Source organism: Balaenoptera musculus, chromosome 19 (assembly GCF_009873245.2).
Source record: "Balaenoptera musculus isolate JJ_BM4_2016_0621 chromosome 19, mBalMus1.pri.v3, whole genome shotgun sequence".
Lineage (NCBI taxonomy): Eukaryota > Metazoa > Chordata > Mammalia > Artiodactyla > Balaenopteridae > Balaenoptera > Balaenoptera musculus.
Window position 1 is genome coordinate 24,209,945 of NC_045803.1, and position 24,823 is coordinate 24,234,767.

Here is a 24,823-nt window from a genome sequence, read left to right on the forward strand (position 1 = left end):
AGAAGGTATACAAATGGCCTAAAAGCACATGAAAAAATGCTCAACATCATTAGTCATTAGAGAAATGCCAATGAAAATCACAATGAAATACTACTTCACATAATCTAGGAAGGTAGTAACAGTAATAATAATAATGATAAAAAAAGAAAAATAAATGTTGGCGATGATGTGTAGAAATTGGAACCTCTGTGCATTGCTGATAGGAAGGTAAAATGGTGCTGCTGCTATGGAAAAGTTTATGGTTCCCCAAAAAGTTGACCCAGCAATTTCAGTTTCAGGTATACACTTAAAAGAATGGAAAGCAGGGACTCAAAACAGATACTTGTATGCCAATCTTCATTTTGGCATTATTCAGGATAGCTAAAAGGTGAAAAAAAACTAGAGTTTATCAACAGATGAATGGATAATCAAAAAGGAAATTAATTTATTTTGATACCTGCTAGAACCTGGATGAACTCTGAAAACATTACGCTAAGCGAAATAAATCAGACACAAAAGGACAAATATTGTATGACTCCACTTACAGGAAGTATCTAGAATATGCAAATTCATTGAGACAGAAAGCAGATTAGAGGTTATCAAGGGCTGGGGGGAGGGAGGAATGAGGAATAAGTGCTTAATAATTACAGAGTTTCTGTTTGGGGTTATCAAAAGTTTTGCAAATAAACAGTGGAGATGGCGCCACAACAGTGTGAATGTAATTTATATGACTGAACTGTACATTTAAAACTGGTTAACGTGGCAAAGTGTATGTTTATATAGATTTTACCACAATTAAAAAAAAAGCCTATTAGTGGTTGTGTGGTGCTGGGTTGTCTAGGAGAATACACATGGGCATGAGGGAACTTTGTGGGTTAATGAGAGTATTCTAAAACTGGGACTGTGGTCATGGTTACACAAGTATCACAGTCTATTAAAGCTTGCACTCTACTCTTAAAATGGAAGACTTTCATTGTGCAAATTATACCTTGATAAAATTGTTAAAAATTTAAAAGTATTTAAGCAGACTCCTTTCAAAGGAATTATTCATTAAACATTTATCAAGCACTTACTATGTGCTAACCAATATTCTAGACATTGAAATATAAATGTGGAACATCATGCTCTCTGTCTCCAAGGAACCCCTAGGTAAGGAGGGAAATAGAAGTAAAAAAATATATAGTTGCACCAGAGTATGGCAAATGCTAAAATACACTAGGTGCAGCAGGAGCAAGTCACTCTAACTTGACACTCCATCTGACATAATCATCTAATCAATCATATAAACAGTTTATCCATCCGGTAAACACTTTTTTTTCAGGGAGACTACTATGTGTCAGGTACTGTGATTAATGTTTTTAAAAATAACTATTAATTAAAACCTGAAAGATGATTATGCATTAGGTGGGTGAAAAGAGGTGGAAGGGGATTCTAGGCAAAGGGAATCTCACATACTAAGGCCTGGAAGTGAAACAGAAAAAGGAGTTAATGATATATTTAGAGAACTGTACATAGATCAGTGTGTCTGTGAAGTCTTGTTACAGATAAGTAAAAAGAGGCCAGATCTAAAAGGGCCTGTGTACCACAGCAAAGACTGGACCTTATCATAAGGACAGCTATTAAAGAATTTTAGTATTGCAGAATCATTTTGTGTAGAAGCAGCACTACGGAGTGAAGAATGGTTTGGAGAGGCATATGAATAGTCAGAAGGTCAGTAATCTTTCAGTAAGCTAGGAGAGAGATGAGTTAAAGAAGCAACCCTGGGAAAGGACAGTTTAAAGAGATATGAAGGAGGTTAAGACTCCATGGGTTTTGGTGGTTTGAGGAGTACAAGGCAGTGCAGAGGAAGAATTTTAGGTAGATGTTCTGGGAGCAGCAGAGGCGAAAGAAGAAACTCTAAAGGAGGATTTTGAACTCCTCTCTCTTTTATCTTTTGAAGAATGTATTGAATAAAGAGGATATTAAACTATAAGTAAATGGTCTAAAATATTGTTATTATTATTGCAGCTCACATTTATTCAGCATGTAATGTGAAGGCACTAAAGCACCTACAATACTATTTTATTTTATCTTTACCACAACCTCGTTATAACCTCGTATTATACATGAGGAAATAGATGGATAAAGAGTTTGAATGACTTACCCAGAACTGAAATTTGACTCTAGGTCTATGTGGATCTAAAGCCTATGACAAATCTTTAATAGCAAAACAGTACTAACTGCTGTAGGGATTTGTAATAGATTTAAAATAAAAAATATACTTACTCTATAAGCCCTTAACTACTTTTACTGAGTTGGTGATTGATTTCAAACAGTGTTGTTGTTTTTTAACCATCTATTAAATTCCTTTTCTCTGCTGCCTTAACTTTTCATCATGAAATATTCCACTTTTAAAACTGGCAGCTTATTTTGAAAAGATTATAAGAAATATGAGATGTAGGAGACTTAACTGACATCCTTAACCCATGCCAGATATAAGCAGATCTTTCTACTACTTCAAAGGAGAATAGAAAAGAAATCATCTGTATGAGGCAAAAAAAGGAGAGGACATAAAGAATTTTTATACATTTATTATGAATGTTTAAGAAAAAATGTGTTTAAATAAATTTAGAGAGATCCTAGTCTCAAATGATGAGTCACAATTTAGAAGTAAGTTAGAGTTTTAAAAACTGACTGAAAAATACAGATATGTGGCTGCAAAACGGTAAACATCTGGAGTAGGGGGAAAAATCAAAATCAAAGAGAAATCAAGGAGCTTATTTCTAGGAAATGACCTCCCACAAGTATTCAGAAACTTTACAGTAGAATGACTTCATCCTAATAGAAACTATAATTTTTTTTTTACTTGATAAAAAGAGCTTTTCTGAAAAGCTGTCTTAATGCAAGAGATATTATTATATAGTGAATAGTGAATTTTGTATCAAAATGACCAATGCTTGGTTTTGATTTTTTCTGGAATCCATAAGCATTATATATTCTAGAATTATTGATATATATAATCAAATTTCTGACATGGATAATGAATTAGAAAATGGTCAGATAGTATAAAAATTCTAAAAACAATTAGGGAAACGCCATCATAAAATGAAGGGAGCAGAAAGAAAAGATTCACCATCAACATATTACTTGGTTTTAAAAAACCAAAACAATGCTTACCAGGAGGTCACTGTTGGAGACCATTAACAAGGATGCTCACACAGTTAAGAACTAATGCAGAAGAAGGGGTGTCTCACAGCTTGTGAGACAGAGCCAAGGATCACTTCCTAGCTCTACTACTTCTTAGTTTTGTGCTCTTGGGCAAGTTTCTTAACATCTGAACCCCTGTTACCACATCTGTATAATGAGGATAAATAATACTGCTCACCTCAGAGAGGTCTGGGAGGATTAACTGAGATAAATGTAAAACACATTCTGTAAAAGAGTTCCTGCCAAATAGTAAGAACTGTTAAATATTATGAAAAAGAAGTAAACAAATATTTGAAAAATACCAAACTCCTGGACTTCCCTGGTGGTGCAGTGGTTAAGAATCTGCCTGCCAATGCAGGGGACACGGGTTTGATCCCTGGTCTTCGAAGATCCCACATGCTGTGGAGCAACTAAGCCCATGCACCACAACTACTGAGCTTGTGCTCTACAGCCCACAAGCCACAACTACTGAGCCTGTGCGCCACAACTACTGAAAGCCTGAGCACCCTAGAGCCTGCGCGCCACAACTACTGAGCCTGCATGTTGCAACTTACTGAAGCCCATGCGCCTACAGCCCGTGCTCTGCAACAAGAGAAGCCACTGCAATGAGAAGCCCGTGTACCGCAACGAAGAGTAGCTCCTGCTTGCCTCAACTAGAGAAAGCCCACGCGCAGCAACAAAGACCCAATATAGCCCCCAAAAATGATAATAATAATAATAAAATAAAATAAAGAAACAAAAAAAGAAAAATACCAAACTCCTAAATCCTTAAACTCTTAAATACTTTGTCACTGATTACAAAACTTTGAAACTTTTCTATTGATTAAATTAAGAATACATTAGTTATTTGGGGTATGATGATAGGCAGGGGCAGGTTAGGTACAGATAATGTCCGTTTGTCTCGAGGTGTAACAGAGAACACAAGGGTACTGACGCTAATGTGGAACAGAAAGGAAAATGGAATTGCTTTGTGAGAGCTGCTAAGGGAATGGATTGCTGTGGACAAGGGATATAGCAAAGGGTACTTTCATCCATCCATCCACTACCTATCTATCCGTCCAACCCATCACTCAACTCTTTAGTGGGTGAAGGATAAGCACAGAGAGCTGTATACCTACCTATATCCAGAAGCACACCTCTGCTTTTGCTTAACAATGGATGGGGCATTTAAACTGAATGAAAATGCAGAGTTGCAAAGAAAATGGGGTTGAAATGGAAGCCTGAGTTACTTGAAAATGGTGTAGGACATTTAGAAAGGGGATATTCATAATTTATTCTCAGGCTCTGAGAGTATATTATTCTAATACTTCTCAGACTGATAGCAGGGAATTCCCCTCAGGTATAATATAGTAGAGAGGAATAAATTTCACTGTCTTTTAGTCTTTCCCAGGCTGCATGTAACTGGAAGGTCAAAGAATAGGCAAGATCCTGCAATAATCACTTTCTTAGTACTGTGGCAATCAACCAACAAAGAGATAAATGTATGGTGAAGTTCACAGGTCAGTTACATGGATTGCTCCAGTTATCATAGATCCATTCTATTAATTAGGGCAGGCTTAGAGAGACAAGTGTCCCAATTAGCTGCAGGTTGTATTAGATAAAGTATTAAAAATATCACCTGTTAAATTACAAAACAGCAATGTGATAATGTAAAATATAACATTATCCTATAAACTCTTTAAGTACTTTAAATTAATATTCAAAGAAATAATTATACACTCATAATACCACGCACCTTAAAAAAAATTAAAAGAACAATGTAGCCTTGAGAATACAGTAAGTCAGAGAGATAGCTGTACTAAAAAAACCCTCTTACCTAGAAAGGCAAGACTCTACCATATACAAACTTATATATAAAGACTTCAAGGATTTAGGATCCTAGTTTTTCCTCATATTTGTAATCTTAAACAAAAGGAGTACAGCCTGATATTCTTTAAATGCTGAGTATGTATAAAATCAAGACTCCGAAGTAGCAATTTTATAATTTGTATATAAATTAACATTTCCCATCAAAAAGCATTCAAAATATTTATCAAAATCACATCTGGCATCTGTGACTCACCAAGAGAGATGCCACAAACTCTTTGCTAGAAGTAAAACTCAGGGACTAATCACTTTTGCTATGGCAACCGTTGCAGTGTGATCACCAAAGTGACATGGAATGGAAAGAAAATACTAAAAAACGAGACATATATTAGAAGAATATTCTAAGAATGTCTATTCACTTCCCGTGAATTATGGCAATGTGTGCATAAAAAATATTTCGGTTTTACCCCAAATTTAGAATAGTATGGTCTTTCTTTGGTGGGACAGGGGCAGGTCAGCCTGTCAGGTTAGAAAGAACTATTTAAATTGGTTGCTGTTTCTTTGATCTTTCAATACAAATTGACACTTGAAAGATCCAAAAGGATATTCAGAATCTGTGCAAATACAATGGTCTGTTTAAATGTTAAATAATATAAATACTATAGATAACATATGTTGTCAGAATTCAGGAATTAGAAAAATGGAAATATGAAAACTAACGATTAAAATTTATAAGGACCTAGGATGACTCCTACTGAAATCAGCATCCATCTATTTTAGAGATTCAGAACAATTTTCAATCACTTAACTTTAATCAAAATGGGCAAAAGTAATGTTAGATCAGTTCTCATCATGTGAATGACACTAAGAAGTTTGGGTTTAGGATAATGGTTGAAGATATTTAAGACATGTCCTAAATTTGGGCTCAATTCTTAAAAATCAATTGGTTTAATGAACTAAAATATTTTTAAATTAAATTATTCATTCAAAATTATTCATTATTTACAATGTGACTGGCACTGCTTCAAGGCATGAGATATAGCAGTGAAGAAAACACATCAATGGAGTACATGAGTAAAAGCACAGTGTATCAGATAGTGACAAATGCTACGGAGAAAAGTAAAGAGGGAAAGGGATCATGAGTGCTGGGGGCAGGGGTTACAATTTTAAATAGAGTGGTCAAGGAGGGCCTCATGGAGAAGGTGACATTTTAGCAAGACTATAAGGCGGTGAGGGACTGAGCCATGAGAATATCTGGAGTAAGACCATTCCATGCAGAAGAAAAAGCCCTTAGGGGGACAGTGCCTGGCCTGTTTGAAGAACAGCAAAGAGACCACTGTGGCTGGAATAATTTACATTTGTAGTGTTAGGAAGAAAAGTGGGATACTTTGAGCAGGTACTCCTTTATTTATCCATTATCCATTTTCTAAAAGGTATTTAAAGAAGGATATGCTGATATCCAACTCTGTGTCTCTTCAGAGTTTGTATCTTCCACTTGTATAACATTTTAGTGTCCAATAGACATCTCAAACTTAATATGTCCAAAATATTGTGGGATTAATTACATATCCTCTTAAGTCTCCTTGAAGCTCCCAATTATATCTAGAAAAAACCCCAAATTCCTTACCTTGGTTCTCAAGTCCCTGAAGACTTGGCCAAGTGCCATCCTTCTTTTTGTACTTTGAACATTCATTTAGGTGTTATCTCTGCTTGAAACACTCTTCCAAGATCCTCCTGTGACTTCATTCAACTCGAAGGTGAAATATGACCTCCAATCAGCTACAGAAAATAGGCCTTCTCACTTCCTCTTACAGTACTTTTATCTGCTCAAAGCTCTTAACACTTTCTAAAAATACCTCACTAATTTACTTCTTGTTGTTTTCCCTTCCTCAACAGAGTTTAAACTCCATGGGAGCAAGGTTCTTGTATGCTTCATTCATGGCTACATGCCAAGTATCCAGAATAGTCTAAACAGTAGGCACTAAAAACAAGTATTTCTTGAATAGGTTAATGAACATCTTGTACATCTTCCAGTACAAAAGAGGAAGAAAACTGAATGGGAGAAAAACTGATCACTCCACAATTTTAAAGAACAGAATAAACTATTTGAACTGATATGTCTGTACCATAAAATTCATGGTACTTTATGAATTATATTTCAAAGTATCATATTTCAAATTCCTTGAATCTAGCACTTACATCTAGTTGTCCGTATTCCATATATTAAAGTATTTTGTATTTATATTTACTTAATAATTTCTGACTGGTGATGAAGGTGCTATAGTAGTACATTTAAGAGAGACTATCTGAAAAATTTTATCTTATTGACTAATGTCAACTGGAATTCAGTGTCCCTTTTAATGAAAAAATAAATAAGGCTACTTAACAAGAGAACAGCCAATTTTCAACTATAGGAAACAAACGAACAAACAAAAGTCCACTATTAAGTCTCTGGAATGAAAGGCAGTCTTAAATGACTCAAAAAAATGAGACCAAGCCCAGAAAGCATAATACTTAGAACTCTCCCCTATACAGCCTCTTTTGTAATATAATCATCTGTCTATTTGAAGGCATTTGATCTTTAAAATACTTACATACAAAAGAATGTGAGTGGGGTACTTTAACACCCCATTTACACCAATGGACAGATCATTCAGACAGAAAATTAATAAGGAAACACAAGCCTTAAATGACACATTAGACCAGATAGACTTAATTGATAGTTATAGGACATTCCATCCAAAAGCAGAAGAATACACTTTCTTCTCAAGTGCACACAGAACATTCTTCAGGATAGATCACATCTTGGGTCACAAATGAAGCCTCGGTAAATTTAAGAAAATTGAAATCATATCAAGCATCTTTCCTGACCACACTACTGGATTAGAAATCAATTACAGGAAAAAAACTAAAAATCACAAACACATGGAGGTTAAACAATATAAAGAAATAAATAAATAACCAATGGTTCACTGAAGAAATCAAAGAAGAAATAAAAAACAAACCTAGAGACAAATGACAACAAAAACACGATGATCCAAAAGCTATGGGATGCAGCAAAAGCAGTTCTAATAGTGAAGTTTAAAGCAATATAATCTTGCCTCAAGAAACAAGAAAAATCTCAAATAAACAACCTAACCTTACACCTAAAGCAACTAGAGAAAGGAGAACAAAACAAACTCAAAGTTAGTAGATGGAAAGAAACCATAAAAATCAGAGCAGAAATAAATGAAATAGAAATGAAAAAAACAAGAGCAAAAATCAATGAAACTAAAAGCTGGTTCTTTGAGAAGAGAAATAAAATTGATAAACCTTTAGCCAGACTCATCAAGAAAAAAAGGGAGAGGATTCAAATCAATAAAATCAGAAATGAAAAAGGAGAAATCACAACTGACGTCGCAGAAATACAAAGGATCATAAGAGACTACTACAAGCAACAAGAGACTACTACAAGCAACAAGTTGCCAATAAAATGGACAACCTCTAAGAAATGGACAAATTCTTAAGAGGTATAACCTTCCAAGACTGAACCAGGAAGAAATAGAAAATATAAACAGACCAATCAGAAGTACTGAAATTGAAACTGCAATTAAAAATCTTCTAACAAACAAAAGTCCAGGACTAGATGGCTTCACAGATGAATTCTATCAAACATTTAGAGAAGAGTTAACACCTATCCTTCTCAAACTCTTCCAGAAAATTGCAGAGGAAGGAATACTCCCAAGCTCATTCTACGAATCCACCATCACCATGATACCAAAACCAGACAAAGATATAACAAAAAAAGAGAATTACAGACCAATATCACTGATGTACACAGACGCAAATATCCTCAACAATATACTAGCAAACAGAATCCAACAACATATTAAAAGGATCATACACCATGATCAAGTGGGATTTTATCCCAGGGATGCAAGAGTTCTTCAATATACACAAATCAATCAATGTGATACACCATGTTAACAAATTAAACAATAAGAACCATACGATCATCTCAATAGATGATGAAAAAGGTTTTGACAAAATTCAACACCCATTTATGATAAAACCTCTCCAGAAAGTGGGCACAGAAGGAAACTACCTCAACATAATAAAGGCCATATATGACAAATCAACAGCAAACATCATTCTCAATGGTGAAAAACTGAAAACATTTCCTCTAAGGTCAGGAAGAAGACAAGGATGTCGACTCTAACCACTATTATTCAACATAATTTTGGAAGCCCTAGCCATGGCAATCAGAGAAGAAAAAGAAATAAAAGGAATACAAATTGGAAAAGAAGAAGTAAAACTGTCACTGTTGGCAGATGACATGATACTATGCATAGAGAATCCTAAAGATGCTACCAGAAAACTACTAGAGCTAATCAATGAATCTGGTAAAGTTGCAGGATATAAAATTAATACACAGAAATATGTTGCATTCCTATAGACTAAAAACAAAAGATCAGAAATAGAAATTAAGGAAACAATCCCATTTACCATTGCATTAAAAAGAATAAAGTACCTAGGAATAAACCTACCTAGGAGGCAAAAGACCTGTACTCAGAAAACTATAAGGTACTGATGAAAGAAATAAAAGATGACACCAACAGATGGAGAGATATACCATGTTCTTGGATTGGAGGACTGAATATTGTGAAAATGACTGTACTACCCAAAGCAATCTACAGATTCAGTGCAATCCCTATCAAATTACCAATATCACTTTTCACAGAATTAGAACAAAAATTTTTACAATTTGTATGGAAACACAAAGGACACCAAACAGCCACAGCAATCTTGAGAAAGAAAAATGGAGCTGGAGGAATCAGGCTCCCCGACTTCAGATTATATACTACAAAGCTACAGTCATCAAAACAGTATGGTATTGGCACAAAAACAGAAATATATATCAATGGAACAGGATAGAAACCCCAGAAATAAACCCACACACCTATGGTCACCTAATCTATGACAAAAGAGGCAAGAATATACAATGGAGAAAAGACAGTCTCTTCAATAAGTGGTGTTGGGAAATCTGGACACCTACATGTAAAAGAATGAAATTAGAATACTCCCTTACACCATACACAAAAATAAACTCAAAATGGACTAAAGACCTAAATGTAAGGCCAGACACTATGAAACTTTTAAAAGAAAACATAGGCAGAACACTCTTTGACATAAATCGCAGCAAGATCTCTATTGATCCACCTCCTAGAGTAATGAAAATAAAAACAAGAATTACAAAATGATCTAATTAAAAAAATTAAAAAATGGATCTAATTAAAACTAAAAACAAAAATAAAAAAATGGATCTAATTAAAAATTAAAAAATGGATCTAATTTCCTTTTCCACAGCAAAGGAAACCATAAACAAAACAAAAAGACAACCCTCAGAATGAGAGAAAATATTTGCAAACGAAGCAACCAAAAAGGGATTAATCTCCAAAATATACAAAAAGCTCATGCAGCTCAATATCAAAGAAACAAACAACCCAAACAAAAAATGGGCAGAAGATCTAAATAGACATTTCTCCAAAGAAGACATACAGATGGCCAAAAAGCTCATGAAAAGATGGTCAACATCACTAATCATTAGAGAAATGCAAATCAAAACTACAGTGAAGTATCACCTCACACTGGTCAGAATGACCATCATTAAAAAATCTACAAATAATAAATGCTGGAGAGGGTGTGGAGAAAAGGGAACCCTCCTACAGTGTTGGTGGGAATGTAAATTGGTACAGCCACTATGGAGAACAGTATGGAGGTTCCTTAAAAAACTAAAAATAGAGCTACCATATGATCCTGCAATCCTACTCCTGGTATATATCTGGAGAAAAACATGGTCCGAAAGGATACATGCACCCCAATGTTCACTGCAGCACTGTTTACAATAGCCAAGACATGGAAGCAACCTAAATGTCCATCGACAGAGGAATGGATAAAGAAGATGTGGTACATATATAAAATGGAATACTACTCAGCCATAAAAAGGAAGGAAATAATGTCACTTGTAGCAACATGGATGGACCTAGAGATTGTCATAGTGAGTGAAGTAAGTCAGACACAGAAAGACAAATATCATGTGATATCACTTATATGTGTAATCTAAAAAAATAGTACAAATGAACTTATTTATGAAACAGAAGTAGAGTCACACATGTAGAAAACAAACTTATGGTTAGCAGAGAAGGGGGGAAGGATAAATTGGGAGATTGGGATTGACATATACACACTACTCTATATAAAATAGATAACTAATAAGAACCTACTGTACAGCACAAGGAACTGTACCCAATACTCTGTAATGGCCTATATGGGAAAAGAATCTAGAAAAAGAGTGGATATATGTATATGTAAAACTGATTCACTTTTCTGTATACCTGAATCTAACACAACATTGTAAATCGACTATACTCCAATAAAAATTTAAAAAAAACAATAAAAGAGAATATGAACATTTAATTACCCATTAGCATTTAGGCTAAATATAAGTTTTAAATTTCCATACATGGCTCACGTGATTTTCTTTTATTTCCAGATCAAAACTAACAAGAAACAATTTTAATTCGTCAAATTGTTACTGAATACACCCAACTGTAAAACAAGAGGAAGGAAAACTGCTGTTATTTTGGACTAAGTATTTCAGCTGCACCATGGTTAATTTGGAATTAAAATCTGAATTTTTATCAAGCAGCATAAAAACTTCATAAAATAACTTGATTGTGGGGTTTTTCTCCCTTTAAACGTCATTTATTATCTACTGTACTAGGCCATTGGGATACTCAATTGAATAAGATTTGGTTTCAATCATAAATGATACTATTTATGGGGTTCAATATTTTCCGATATGTTAGTAACTTTCACGGATGACAAAGTTTTCTATTTTCATTAACTCCTTTATCACTTATAGGATTATTTAGGCCTGATTTACAATTCCCTAGGTTTCACCAACATGCCAGTATTCTTTCTTCACTTGAAGAATAAAGTGTGATCTCTTTATGATGATCTGATACACAAGATTTAGATTTGGATATATAAATTTATGTATTCTATGAGATTTAAAATATGATTCAATCTATAGAAAATGCTGATATTCTGTTAAGATTTGTGTTCCCCCTTCAGTTTTGTAGCTTTTTATTGATTTCTATTACATCTGGCATTGCATACAAAATTAATGTTTTCTCTAAGTGTGGTTGTATATAATTTTTTTTGATAGAAAAAATGTACCTTATTTTTCTTGACTTTTATGTCCTATGTAGTTTAACAGATACTACCTTATTTGCTGAAATTCTAGACCTTGATATTCTAAACCTACCTAGAAAAACACTCAACTTTAACATACAGTTTAAAAGGGTGATATAATAGGGTAAGACACAACATGTTTTCTAGAAGATGACTGCTTAAGTATTAGAGGCATTTATGGGTTGCAGATCTCCCAAGTGTGAGGCCAGGGCCCAGCTAATAACCAACAGCAGCTACTACTTATTAGCTGATTTCTAAGGCCCAGGAAATGCTAAAGAGCTCTGTAAATGACACCTTTTTGGGCTACTAGTGCCCTGCTAAACTGTAAATCCAAAGGCCTTTTTGTGGTCATCCTTGTACATCACATTTTAATATCATCAATATTTTCTGACCACATTTTAGTACTCTCTTTTCTCCCTCCTTATCCCTGTCAAACTCTATGCACACTCTCCTTCTTGGAGGGCTCATTCAGTTCTTGATCTCTTAGCTCTTGGAGGACTTTCAAATTTGCTTTGGTTTTATTACTAAACTTATGTTTCATAAATGTTCCAGCCTGTCGTCTTACTAGCATTATTAAAGTAATGACTCTAAAGTATCTTAATATCCAAACCAGCTTACTCTCCTGATTACCTATCTCTATGAAAAATGGTAGAGAAAAGAATGGTTCTTCTAGTTATTCAGAGGCAAGTTGGTTTTTGTTTTTTTTTTAATCCTTCTATTGTCAAACCAACCAGTACATTTACTGATTCTTTCTTTGCAAAGTTTCTCCCAACTGTCCCTCCAATTATTGATGTAGTTAGCTCATGCTTGCACCACCTCATGCTCGACCTGTCTCCTGACTGGTTTCCATCCTTAGAAGATCGAGTATTTCAAAACTGTTTAAATCTACCCTCTGTCTTTTTTTTTTTTTTTTAATTGGGGTATAGTTGCTTTACAATGTTGTGTTAGTTTCTGCTGTACGATGAAGTAAATCAGCTATATGTATACATATATCCCCTCCCTCTTGGACCTCCCTCCCACCATCCCATCCCATCTAGGTCACCACAGAGCACCAAGCTGAGCTCCCTGTGCTATATAGCAGCTTCTCACTAGCTATCTGTTTTACACACGGCAGTGCACATATGTCAATCCCAATCTCCCAATTCATCCCACCCCCATGTCTACAGGTCCGTTCCCTACGTCTGTGTCTCTATTCCTGCCCTGCAAATAGGTTCATCTGTACCATTTTTCTAGATTCCACCTACATGTGTTAATATTTTTTTTCTCTTTCTGACTTACTTCACTCTGTATGACAGACTCTGGTCCATCCACATCTCTACAAATGACCCAATTTCGTTCCTTTTTATGGCTGAGTAATATTCCATTGTATATATGTACCACATCTTCTGAAATCTACCTCTCTTTTGATATGAAAATCTCAGGCATCTCAGAGATTCTAATAAACTTCCCCTGACTTCCTATTCCATGTCCCAGAAGCATTACCTTCTGCATATCCCATCAGACAAGAAGATTTTGTTTTACTTTCTGAAGTTAATTTAAAAAGGTACAGTTGGCCCTACATATCCACAGGTTTTGCATCCATTCAACCAACTGTAGAAGCCACAGAAATGGAGGGCTGACTGTACCATGTAATTTTCTACAGTATAAGGGACTTGAATATCCTCGGATTTGGGTATCTGGCAGTAGCTGGTGGGAACTGGTGATGGTGGGGTGGTCCTAGAACCAATCCCCCGTGGATACCTAGGGACTACTGTATCTACAAAGCTGTAGGAGTTAAAGACTGTGTGGAAGTACATGACCTTCTCTGAAGGAGTTGTTCATGCAACTAAGAGGATAGGATAAATTATATATGAACTCAGAGGTACTATGACAAAAAAATCTAAACACTTTAAGTACATACTTTGGTTTCTTTCTTGCCATAGTTGACTATTATCCTTCTATATTTTACTTTTTCATTACTAAATTAATCTAACCACATAACAGAAAATTTGGAAAACAGGTAATAAGATAACCTATTTTCCGACTTTAACACAACCATTATCATCATTTTGATATATTTTGCTCTAGTCTTATTTTTTTTAAATGATCATATTGTACAACATACTGTTCTGCTTTTTTCTCCTGACAGAATCTTCATAACTCCCATTTTTATTGGCTGTGTAACATTTCATAGAGTTTTATTTAGGTGGTTTCTGGGAAAGTATTTCTTTGTCTTATAAAGGGAATAAATAATGCTATCATAAGTTTGAATAATTATTTCCTTGTTTTATTTGCTAGAAGTTCCTGATTTGTTTGATTTCAAACCACCCTACCTCCCTTTCACTGTACCAGCACAGCCTTCTTTTAGAGTAGGTTTTTTTTGATATCTTTTAAAAAATATTTTATGTTAGAAACTAAAAACTTCATCATAGGTAAAAAACTTCTGTTCTTAGACAACGTAGGTGAGCTGGCAGCCATTTAAACATTCCTTTTTGGTACAGGATTCTTCCTGTGAGCTATATCATTTATTCACGCATGTGCCTCAAGCATGTGCTTTTTTTTAACCAAACAAATGGTGAATTTCTGATATCACTCTGACTTCCTGGCTGTCAGTCACTTTCCTTGCCTTGGTTCAAAAGGAGTGGGAGGGGTGGCGGATGGAGGGCAGGATGCAATTCACAGACATATTCAAATGTATAGGAAAATGCATATTTTTATATATTAATATTCATAACCTTATTCAATGCCATCTGTTTGGACTCATAAGCAGTCTTGTTTTTTGATAATACTCAGCTAAAAATACATCAAGTTTTAAAAAGACAGTGTGGGCTATTTATTTAAAATTTACTGATCCATTAAAAAAGTTTACTGATATACTCACCTAAAGTTATTAAAAATAGGTGAGAAATAGTTATGCTTAATTGACTATATCCTATATTCTGCACATTGAAAAAATACAAACATGTAAATTAAATGTCCCTGTTTACAGTTAGCACAATTAAAAAAATCTTTAAGTAAAGCTACTAATAACTTTGTTACAAGCAAAACACTTCATCATACAAAACACACAATCATAAAACAAATATCTTGGGGCTTCCCTGGTGGCGCAGTGGTTGAGAATCTGCCTGCCAATGCAGGGGACACGGGTTCGAGCCCTGGTCTGGGAAGATCCCACATGCCGCGGAGCGACTAGGCCCGTGAGCCACCATTGCTGAGCCTGCGCGTCTGGAGCCTGTGTTCCACAACAAGAGAGGCCGCGATAAGGAGAGGCCCGCGCACCACGATGAAGAGTGGCCCCCGCTTGCCACAACTAGAGAAAGCCCTCGCACAGAAACAAAGACCCAACACAGCCAAAAATAAAATATAAATAAAAAAAAAAAAAAGAAAGTCTTCTTCTATGGAATGAGAAGCAGGACTTTTAAAAAAAAAATAAAAATAAAAAAAAAAAAAACAAATATCTTCAATTTGGAGGATCCTAACCAGGGGTTAAGGGAGGTCTGTGAGCCTCCTGAGAATTATATAATGCATATATACTTCTTCCCCTAGAGAGAGACTTGCAAAGGGATTTGTCATTAATCCAGCTAATCAAGTCCATCAGCAAATTAAAAGAAAAATTCATGTATCCTAAGACTTGACTATTTGCATTAAAGACTATAAATCAGGCCCCAGAAATTTGCTCAAAATCAAAGTAATATTCAATGTAATAAAACTAAAATACAGTACAACAGAGATTCATGTTGAAATTTTCATCAAATAACACTATCAAACCTCCTGCTTTAGTTGCCATGGGACATGTCTCTATGACACTGAACAATGAGTTGATTTAGTCAGCAGAGCAAAAAGCAGCAACAACAACAAGACCAAACAAGTCTAGTGAAAAGACTCAGATTATACAGTAATTTCCTGTGCACTTACTCTGTGCCTGACACTGTACTTTACTCATATTGTGTTATTCACAATAGCCTTGTGAGGTGGTTATAATCATCATCCTCATTTTACAAATGAAGACACTGAGGCCTCTGGAGGTGGTAATATGTCACCTGCACTTTGAGGAACAGGCTGAGGTGTTTGTTGGTAGCATGAAGGAAAAGCAGGATGGGAGTGAACTCTGGACTCAGGTAGTGGTCATCTAGACCACTTTTCCATCTGACACCAAAATCCTTTTAATAATAACCCTGACAAGTGATGAAAGAGCCATATATGCTTTGGAAGTTCTGAACTTGATTTATTGTGTAGAATCTTATGGAAAACAGAGATTCATAACAGATGCTACTCTTTGGAATTAAGATGTAAACAAAAATGTTTTTTAATATTCAAGTAGTTTGAAGAGATCAGGTTAATTTCTTCAATATTTTTGTTCTACAGTGTGGATATACATAAAAATGTCATGATAATTACTATTTGGTATTCTCTAGAAAAGCCTCAGTACACATCCTTGTTTTGCATGTTACTCCTGCAAACAGGAGTCCCTTAAATTCAAACTATAATTTAAACACACGTCATAAATTGCTCCTTATTGTATTAAAGAATTGACCACATGCCATGTATAATACTAGGACAGGCATCTTTTAAATCTGTAATAGCTCTGAAGACACTAAAGTTACTTTTAGACATGGGGAATTAATATGACTAGGTCAGAGAGATGGGGAGACTTTCAAAGACAAAAACAATCTTACCAAAGTCGGCAAATGCTGACTGTCCAACTACCATCATATTTTGAGGTTTTTCAAATACAGTACTGAGAGAGAAATTTCCATCCTGTTAAAGGCAGAAAGTTTTGGATTAGATCATCATAATCCACTCATTTGTCAAGTGTGAAACAAAGCATTTTAACTAAAGCAGAGAAATAAATAATTTAAGACTTTTGTTGTACTGCAAAAAATTATCCCAATTTTCTGTTCCACTTTTATCATAAAATGAAAGAAACTGCTGTGAGTTGAAGATGTGCATCTGGAGTGCTTTCCTTGCTGTCAATTCAAGTATGGTATGTTTTACTAAATCATCATCATAATTTCAGACAGAATGAGTGTCTTCTACTTTCAAGTACTGTGGAAGGTTTGGGGAATATAAAGAAGCATAAAAAGTAGTTCCTACCTTCAAGGAGCTTACAGTCCAGTTGGGAGATAAAATATAAGTCAGAAAAACAGAATTTCTGAAGGTAACATATAAGTGGTATGAGTAAGTAGGAAAGACACTATGTTTTACAGATTTCAAGGAAGAAGATTCTGTTGGGGATTAATTAGGAAAAAATATTCAAATGAGATGAGAATTACATTCATCCTTAAAGGGCCTATTCATTATCAACCCAAGTTTATGTATCAATCAGAAAGGGAGCAAAGGAGTACAACAGCTGCCATGTACTAACCAGAGGTGGATAAGCTAAACAAAAAAGGAGAACCCATTAGAGATCATTTGTTTCAGTTACTCTTACCAAAATGGAATGTCTGGCTTACAAAAATAATATGCATTTCTTTAAATTATTGCCTTTCTTTTCTATAATTTTAGATTACTACACAAGAAAAAACCCCCAAAACTCTGCATTTGGGTTTTGAGCTCTCAGCTTTAGAGCTCTCTTCTTATCACTGATTTCTCTATTCACTATTCGATATACTGACCCTGATATCTACATACTTTATATAGGATCCCTATATATTTTAAAATATTAAACAATTTAAAAACATTTTTCTTCTTTGTTCCTCTAAGGATACTGCATATCTGCAAGTTAGTTTCTTAAGAAATCATTTCTAACATTTACAGAGAAAGGCATTGTTACACTGAAAGCATGAAGACTAAATGCTTGAGGAACATGAATAAGTAAAATTTGCCTTGTGACAGGCAGTTTTCCAACCATTTTAATACACCATCATCCACATGCAGAAACATGCTTCTCCTACCTACCATTATTAAAGTATCTGATATATTTTTGAATGATTTTTCTAAGGAAATCTTATTTACTTGTCTTAAAACTTAGGATTCCCCTCCAGTCTTACTGAGTACCTGAAATTACACTAGAGATGCATCAAAATTGCCAAATTTCTGACTGAAGTGTCAAGTGAATTGCATTCTAGAAAGATTACAGCATCGGGTACAAAGTAGACATAATTATTCTTGAATGAATGGAAAAATCTCTCTTAAAATTCATCAGCCTCATCTAACATAAAGCTGAACATCAACCTATTAAATGACTCAAGTGAATGAATTACCCCAGTGAAGTTCTGTTAAACTTAATAAAATATATTTAGAAATGTTTCCAGATACAGGCATACTTTAGAGATACTGCAGTCCAGAACACCACAATAAAGTGAGTATTGCAATAAAGCAAGTCACAGGAATATTCTGGTTTCCCAGTGCATATAAAAGTTATTTTTATACTATACTGTAGTCTATCAAGTGGGCAAAAGCATTATGCCTAAAAAAATGTACATACTTTAATTAAAAAATACTTTATTGCTGAAAAGAAGTGCTGCCATCCTAAGCCTTCAGCAAGTTGCAATCTTTTTGCAATAGTAACATCAAAGATCAATAATCACAGATCACCATAATAAATATAATACTATGGAAAAAGTTTGAAATATTGTCAGAATTACAAAAAGTGACATAGAAAACAAGAAGTGACCAAATACTGCTGGAAAAATGGTGCTGATATACTTGCTTGACACAGGGCCGCCACAAACCTTCAATTTGTAAAAAAAAAAAAAAAAAAAAGCACTATCTGCGAAGTGTAATAAAGTGCAGCACAATAAAGCAGGTATGCCTGTATAACTTCATGATGCATCTCCACCAAGAAACACTGAATACTCCCCAGGTGACAGCCTCCCATTTCTAAGATGCCACATTCACCATGAACCTCAGTATAAGAGGAACAAAACCCTCTTCTAACTGTAAGAAAAAGAGAATCATGTATTCTTGCTACAGTGAGAGCATGCAGAATACATTATATATATGACATAATTGGGGGAAAAGATAACACTTTACTGAATTTATCTTTCCATCATTATCATTGTTTATTCTTTACTCTATTTGGCAGTACAAACCTATAGGACTTAATTTCAGTGTCATGTACATATTTAGTATTTGATTAAAATGATTCAATAAACTTAATCATCACTATGTTATTACTCTTATTAGATGACATTTTAAAGTGATGCATGCCTACACTTATTTTCAAAGATGAAGCTGCTTTGTACCTATTTAATGTAGGAAAGACAAACGTGATCAATACTCTTTTAAACTGAGAGAGCAGAACAGTCTGGTAGAAAGGGAAGTAGACATGTAGTTAGATGACATGGTTCTAGTCCTCCTTTCATTGATAAGTTGGATCACTTTGGAACAGCCACTTACTGCTCTGGGTCTCTGTTCTTCAACTGTTAGAAGGGGATAAATGTACTGTGTACTTGCAGGGTTCTAGAGAGGATCAATGTAATGAAACATTAGGGAGAGTTCTGCAAAATGTAAAGTTATCAGGCACTTTTAAGGTATTTTTATAATGTCAGTCCTGTGCTTCTGAGCTGCAAGTATTTTTTTCATGGGCTGCTATTTGAGACCACTCCACTCTGTCCCATTCTTTACCATGCTGTTCTTACTTGCCTTCATTGTAGTCCTGCAATCCAAAATTGCGCCAACCCACTGCTACAATTGTAACTATGTCTTTTACCTTTTCTTTCAACCTACTTGGTTTCTGGAATGACTGTGCAATGACTTAAGGATCCAAGTTTTAGAGACAGATTTCCTACTTCAACTCCCAGCTCCACTGTTTGCTAGCTTTGAGGTCTGAACAAGTTAGTTCTAATGTAAGCATCCATCTACTTATCTCTAAAACGAATTTTTACAAGGTTTTTGTGAGGATTAGTAAGATGATCCATATAAAGTGTTTATTAGCTCAGCATATGCACAAATATGTGCATAGTTAACATTATAATTGGTAGTAGGAACGCTAGTAGTAATACTATTATTTCTGCTACCCACCACTGAAGCAGCTATCACACTGCCATTGACAAGGGATTTGCCATTTTCTGCTTGAATTCCAGCCACAGGTGCTATGTTGTAACAAGTATCTTTACATGAAGGACCACCTATGCTTTGGCCTGCAGGTTTTAATATTTACTTAAAACTGCCGTTTTTATAATGTTAAAAAATGATCAGGAAGCCACATAGGATGACTATCATGTGTCTACATCCTTATTCGCATAAAGCAATGGTTCTTGACCGGAGATGATTTTGTTTGCCAGAGGACACTGGGCAATATATGGAGACATTTTCATTGTTACAATAGAGAGGCGGCTTCTAGCATCTAAGTGAGTAGAGGCCAGGGGGGGGATACTGCTAAACAACATACAATGCACAGGACAGATCTCCACAGTAAAGAATCATCTGGCCTATGGTCAGTAGGCACATGAAAAGATGCTCAACATCACTAATTATTAGAGAAATGCAAATCAAAACTACAATGAGGTACCACCTCACACTGGTCAGAATGGCCATCATTAAAAAGTCTACAAATAACAAATGCTGGAGAGGGTGTGGAGAAAAGGGAACCCTCTTGCACTGTTGGTGGGAATGTAAGTTGGTACAGCCATTATGGAAAACAGTATGGAGGTTCCTCAGAAAACTAAAAATAGAATTACCATATGATCTAGCAATCCCACTCATGGGCATATACCTGGATAAAACTATAATTCAAAAAGATATATGCACCCCTATATTCATAGCACCACTATTCACAATAGCCAAAACATGGAAACAACCTAAATGTCCATCGATAGATGAATGGATAAAGATGTGGTACATATATGCAATGGAATATTACTCAGCCATAAAAAAGAAATAATGCCATTTGCAGCAACATGGATGCAACTAGAGATTCTCATACTAAATGAAGTAGAGTCAAAAATAGAAAGACAAATACCATGTGATAGCACTTATGTGTGGAATCTAAAACATGGCACAAATGAACCTATCTACAAAACAGAAACAGACTCTCAGACATAGAGATCAGACTTGTGGTTGCCAACGGGGAGTGGGGGAGGGAGAGGGATGGACTGGGGGAGTTTGAGGTTGGTAGATGCAAACTATTACATTCAGAAGGGATAAACAATAAGGTCCTACTGTATAGCACAGGGAACTATATCCAATCTCCTGGGATAAACCATAATGGAAAAGAACATAAAAAATGTATATGTATACTGAGTCACTCTGCTGTACAGCTGAGATTGGCACAACATGGTAAATCAACTATACTTCAAAAAAACCCCTCAAAAACAAAAAAACAAACAAACGAAAAAAACAAAGAATCATCTGGCCTAAAATGGCAGTAAGTGCCAAGATTGAAAGTTTCTAAGGGTGGTGGGTGTTGTCCATGGGTCTGGCTTTGCCATTCCTCTCTTAACTCTCTCCCTTCATGATACTTACCTATTCTCTTCCTTGAGTTCCAGTCCTACATTTCTAACCATTTCATTGATATGTCTCTTATCTAAAATAATTTTTTTTTCCTGCCCCAAATTAGATCTTCCTTTGTCTTTTCTGTTACCCTTGCATTAATGGTCATTCTGTCTTCTCATACCTATCCCTTCTTGTCTATTCCCAACATTCTACTCCTTTAATCATCCACCTCTTTCCCAGGATATAGTAAATTCTACCTAAGTCATCCCCCCACCTCCAGATTTTCCATGCTAACCTATCTGATATGCAATAGCCAGACTAACTGCAATAATGAAAGCTCTATTTATCTCACGCTCAGTCCTAAAACCTTTAGGACTTAAGCTTCTCAATAAATTTTTAAAAGATCAAATTACTTAGTTTAGGAGTCAAGGCCTTTGCTGATCTTATCTAAACCAATTCTTCTAATCTAACCTTCCAGTATCTTTTCATATTCTGGCCCAAACCAGCCACTTTCTACTCTGACTATGTCCTGTGTTTCCCATGCATGTCCTTGCCCTCTTCCTTTTTCTCACTTTCAACCACTAAAATCCTGCTCATCTGTACCAGCCATTTCAAATACCACATCTTCCTTGAAGCCTTCCCTGATGATCCTGGGTGGACCAAATGGAAGCAACTGCTCTGTCTTTTAACTCCTTGCAGCATGAGGTTTGTACCTCTCATCATACCAGTCAGAGTTGCCTACACTCACATCTTAGCCCTCCTCCTCGTCTTCTGTCGACTTCTGATCTCCCAGAGCACCTACCATGGGGCTGTGCCCAAACTACCTAAAAAGATTTGTCGCAGTGCATATCTTCTATTAGCTAATATGGTTTTATAGGGTTTGAGGGCTTTTTTTGTCAATTAGTGTGTTACTGTGAATTGTTTGCCCAACTTCTAATTAAAAATGATCCTCCCATTTTACAAAACCTACACTTTATCTGAACAAGTTAATTTTGAGTCTACATTCGCCTTAATTTGTACTAATGACTTTTATATTATTGTTAACATGAGTACCTTATTGACCCAGCTGTTTTACCACAAGAAAAACCCTTAGTCTCTACTGTCAAATAGATAATTTATTAATTTTCTTTAAAGAAAACAAGAAAGGGAAAAAAGAGCCCAATCAAAATCTAGTCTCTTCATGAAGATTTTTCTCCTATTGAGTTGCTTCACTTTATTACCTTTAAATCAGCCTAGGTTGAGAGGAAATAATATACTCAAAAGTAGTCTGTAATTATATATATATATTATATTTATTTGTAATGAGGCTTTTCTCCCCCTGATGGATACTAGTTTATCAATCATAATGACTGATTTTCTCATTTTCTAATACCTCAAGATTCACTTGAAGTATTGTTTTCAAGGCCACCTGAAAACGAGTATCCCCCACTAGTGGAAATTTTCATTTATGGTAATCACTAAAAATATAACTGTATTTCTATCATCAGAAAAACAAATACAACTACGTTAAAAAATATAGTACATTAAACAAAGATAAATCTTTCTGGTTTAGATGTCTTTCTTTTTTCTTGCCTCATAAAAAAAAAGAAAAAAGGATCAAATTGCTTAGTTTGGAAGTAGTTAGTAGTACTTAAAAGCCCTAATCTTGTCTAAACAAAGCTCTTCCCCGATCCTAGTTTCCCTCCATGAAGAAATCTGAGTCATGACTCTTCTATAAGAGATGGCTGATAATGAGTCTTCTTCCATGAGCCTGCACTTTACATTTTTTAAGATCTGTTTATTTTTCACGAGTATTTTAACAAAAATCTATAAAATGTTATGGGTTTAATATGGATTGAATAAAAGACAATCTGGAGTAAATAGCTGGGAAACCAAGTGATCTCAAACTAAAATTTGGTGTCTATTGTGCGCCAGGTATTTTACACACATTGTTGCATTTAATCTTCACAAATAGTCTATGAAGCCGACATGACACTCTTATACCTGTTTTCCATATGAGGAAAGTGAGGTTTAATACTTGACCATTATTTGATGAATGTCACTCAGTTGGCCAATTTGGCTTGTCCTCAAATCCTGTCCTCCATTATTTACCTATAATTCAACTTTAAAAATCTGGGTAGTCTATTCTTCATTAATTAATATTTCATATAACTACATCAAGCTAAAAATAAAGTAAAACCATGGCATCAGTTTGGGAATATTCTACTTGCAATTAAAAAACTATATTGGGAAAGGTTCCTTAATCCTGGTCAACTTGCCAGTAAATTTAGTATCTGTTGTTCTTATTTTTGTATATAAGCCTGAAGGCAAGGAGGAAAAATTAGTCTTTTAAAAGGGGTTTTTTTCAACAAACCATCACGCTGACAAATTAAATGACAGGCATCTCTCTCAACAGCTGACAGCCTAGCAGGTGCCCTGTTAACATGTGCATTAGGGAAGACTGATTGGTTTAATTGGCGGTCATGCCTAAAAACCTGCAGAGGAATTGATGCTGAATGAATCATTTCCTTCAGCAATATTCAGCAGTTTGAAGGCAGCAATGCAACCAAAAGCTCTTAAAGTTGTTCTATTTATTGTTGAAACCAACCGACCAAGTGATTACTTTCATTTTACTTTCTAAGATTGTGTGCTTTTTTTTTACTGAAAACCATCATTTAAAAATGCTTCACAGAAAAGATTTCTTACCAAATTTTTCCATATCTCAAACTGGAAGGTACTAGAGGCAGACAATGTCGTGAGGAATAAATCTAGGAGGAAAATAAGAGAATTGTAAGTTCTGTTACTGATGTGTACATTTAAAAACAGGAAGAAATATAATACATAAAAATAGTTTTAATACAGTTGTACTTAAATGTATTTTAAATTTTATATATATACTTTTTTGTACATCAAATGATGTTTATTGACAGTTTACATGATCCAGATCTAAGCGTCATCAATGGTGGGTCATGTGACCCTCTTACAAGATCAAGGATGAATGCTATTGTTTTCTTTTTTTTTGGCTGCACCATGCGGCATGTGGGATCTTAGTTCCCTGACCAGGGATTGAACCTGTGCCCCCTGCAGTGAAAGTGCAGAGTCTTAATTAACCACTGGACCACCAGGGAAGTCCCTAAATTACATTTTAACGAGCTTGATCCATCAAAGAAAAGAAAGCAGATGACCCTGTATTAGTACAATTAAGGAAAATGTATTTAAAGGAAGCATTTAGTATTAGTCCTTCAAAAGCATTTTTTATTTTTAAGAACAATTATGTGTA

General features: G+C 35.1%; 1 protein-coding gene across 1 annotated transcript in view; it reads right to left on the reverse strand.

Annotated features, from left to right (window-relative positions):
• ITFG1 (integrin alpha FG-GAP repeat containing 1) overlaps positions 1 to 24,823 on the reverse strand; it is a 262,992-nt gene that overhangs the window by 167,852 nt on the left and 70,317 nt on the right. Inside the window, exons 7-8 of the mRNA XM_036832521.1 lie at positions 24,250 to 24,311; positions 16,863 to 16,944 (exon numbers count right to left, since the gene is read on the reverse strand). Of these exons, the coding sequence (XP_036688416.1) occupies positions 16,863 to 16,944; positions 24,250 to 24,311 (144 nt within the window). The remainder of the gene's footprint in view (positions 1 to 16,862; positions 16,945 to 24,249; positions 24,312 to 24,823) is intronic.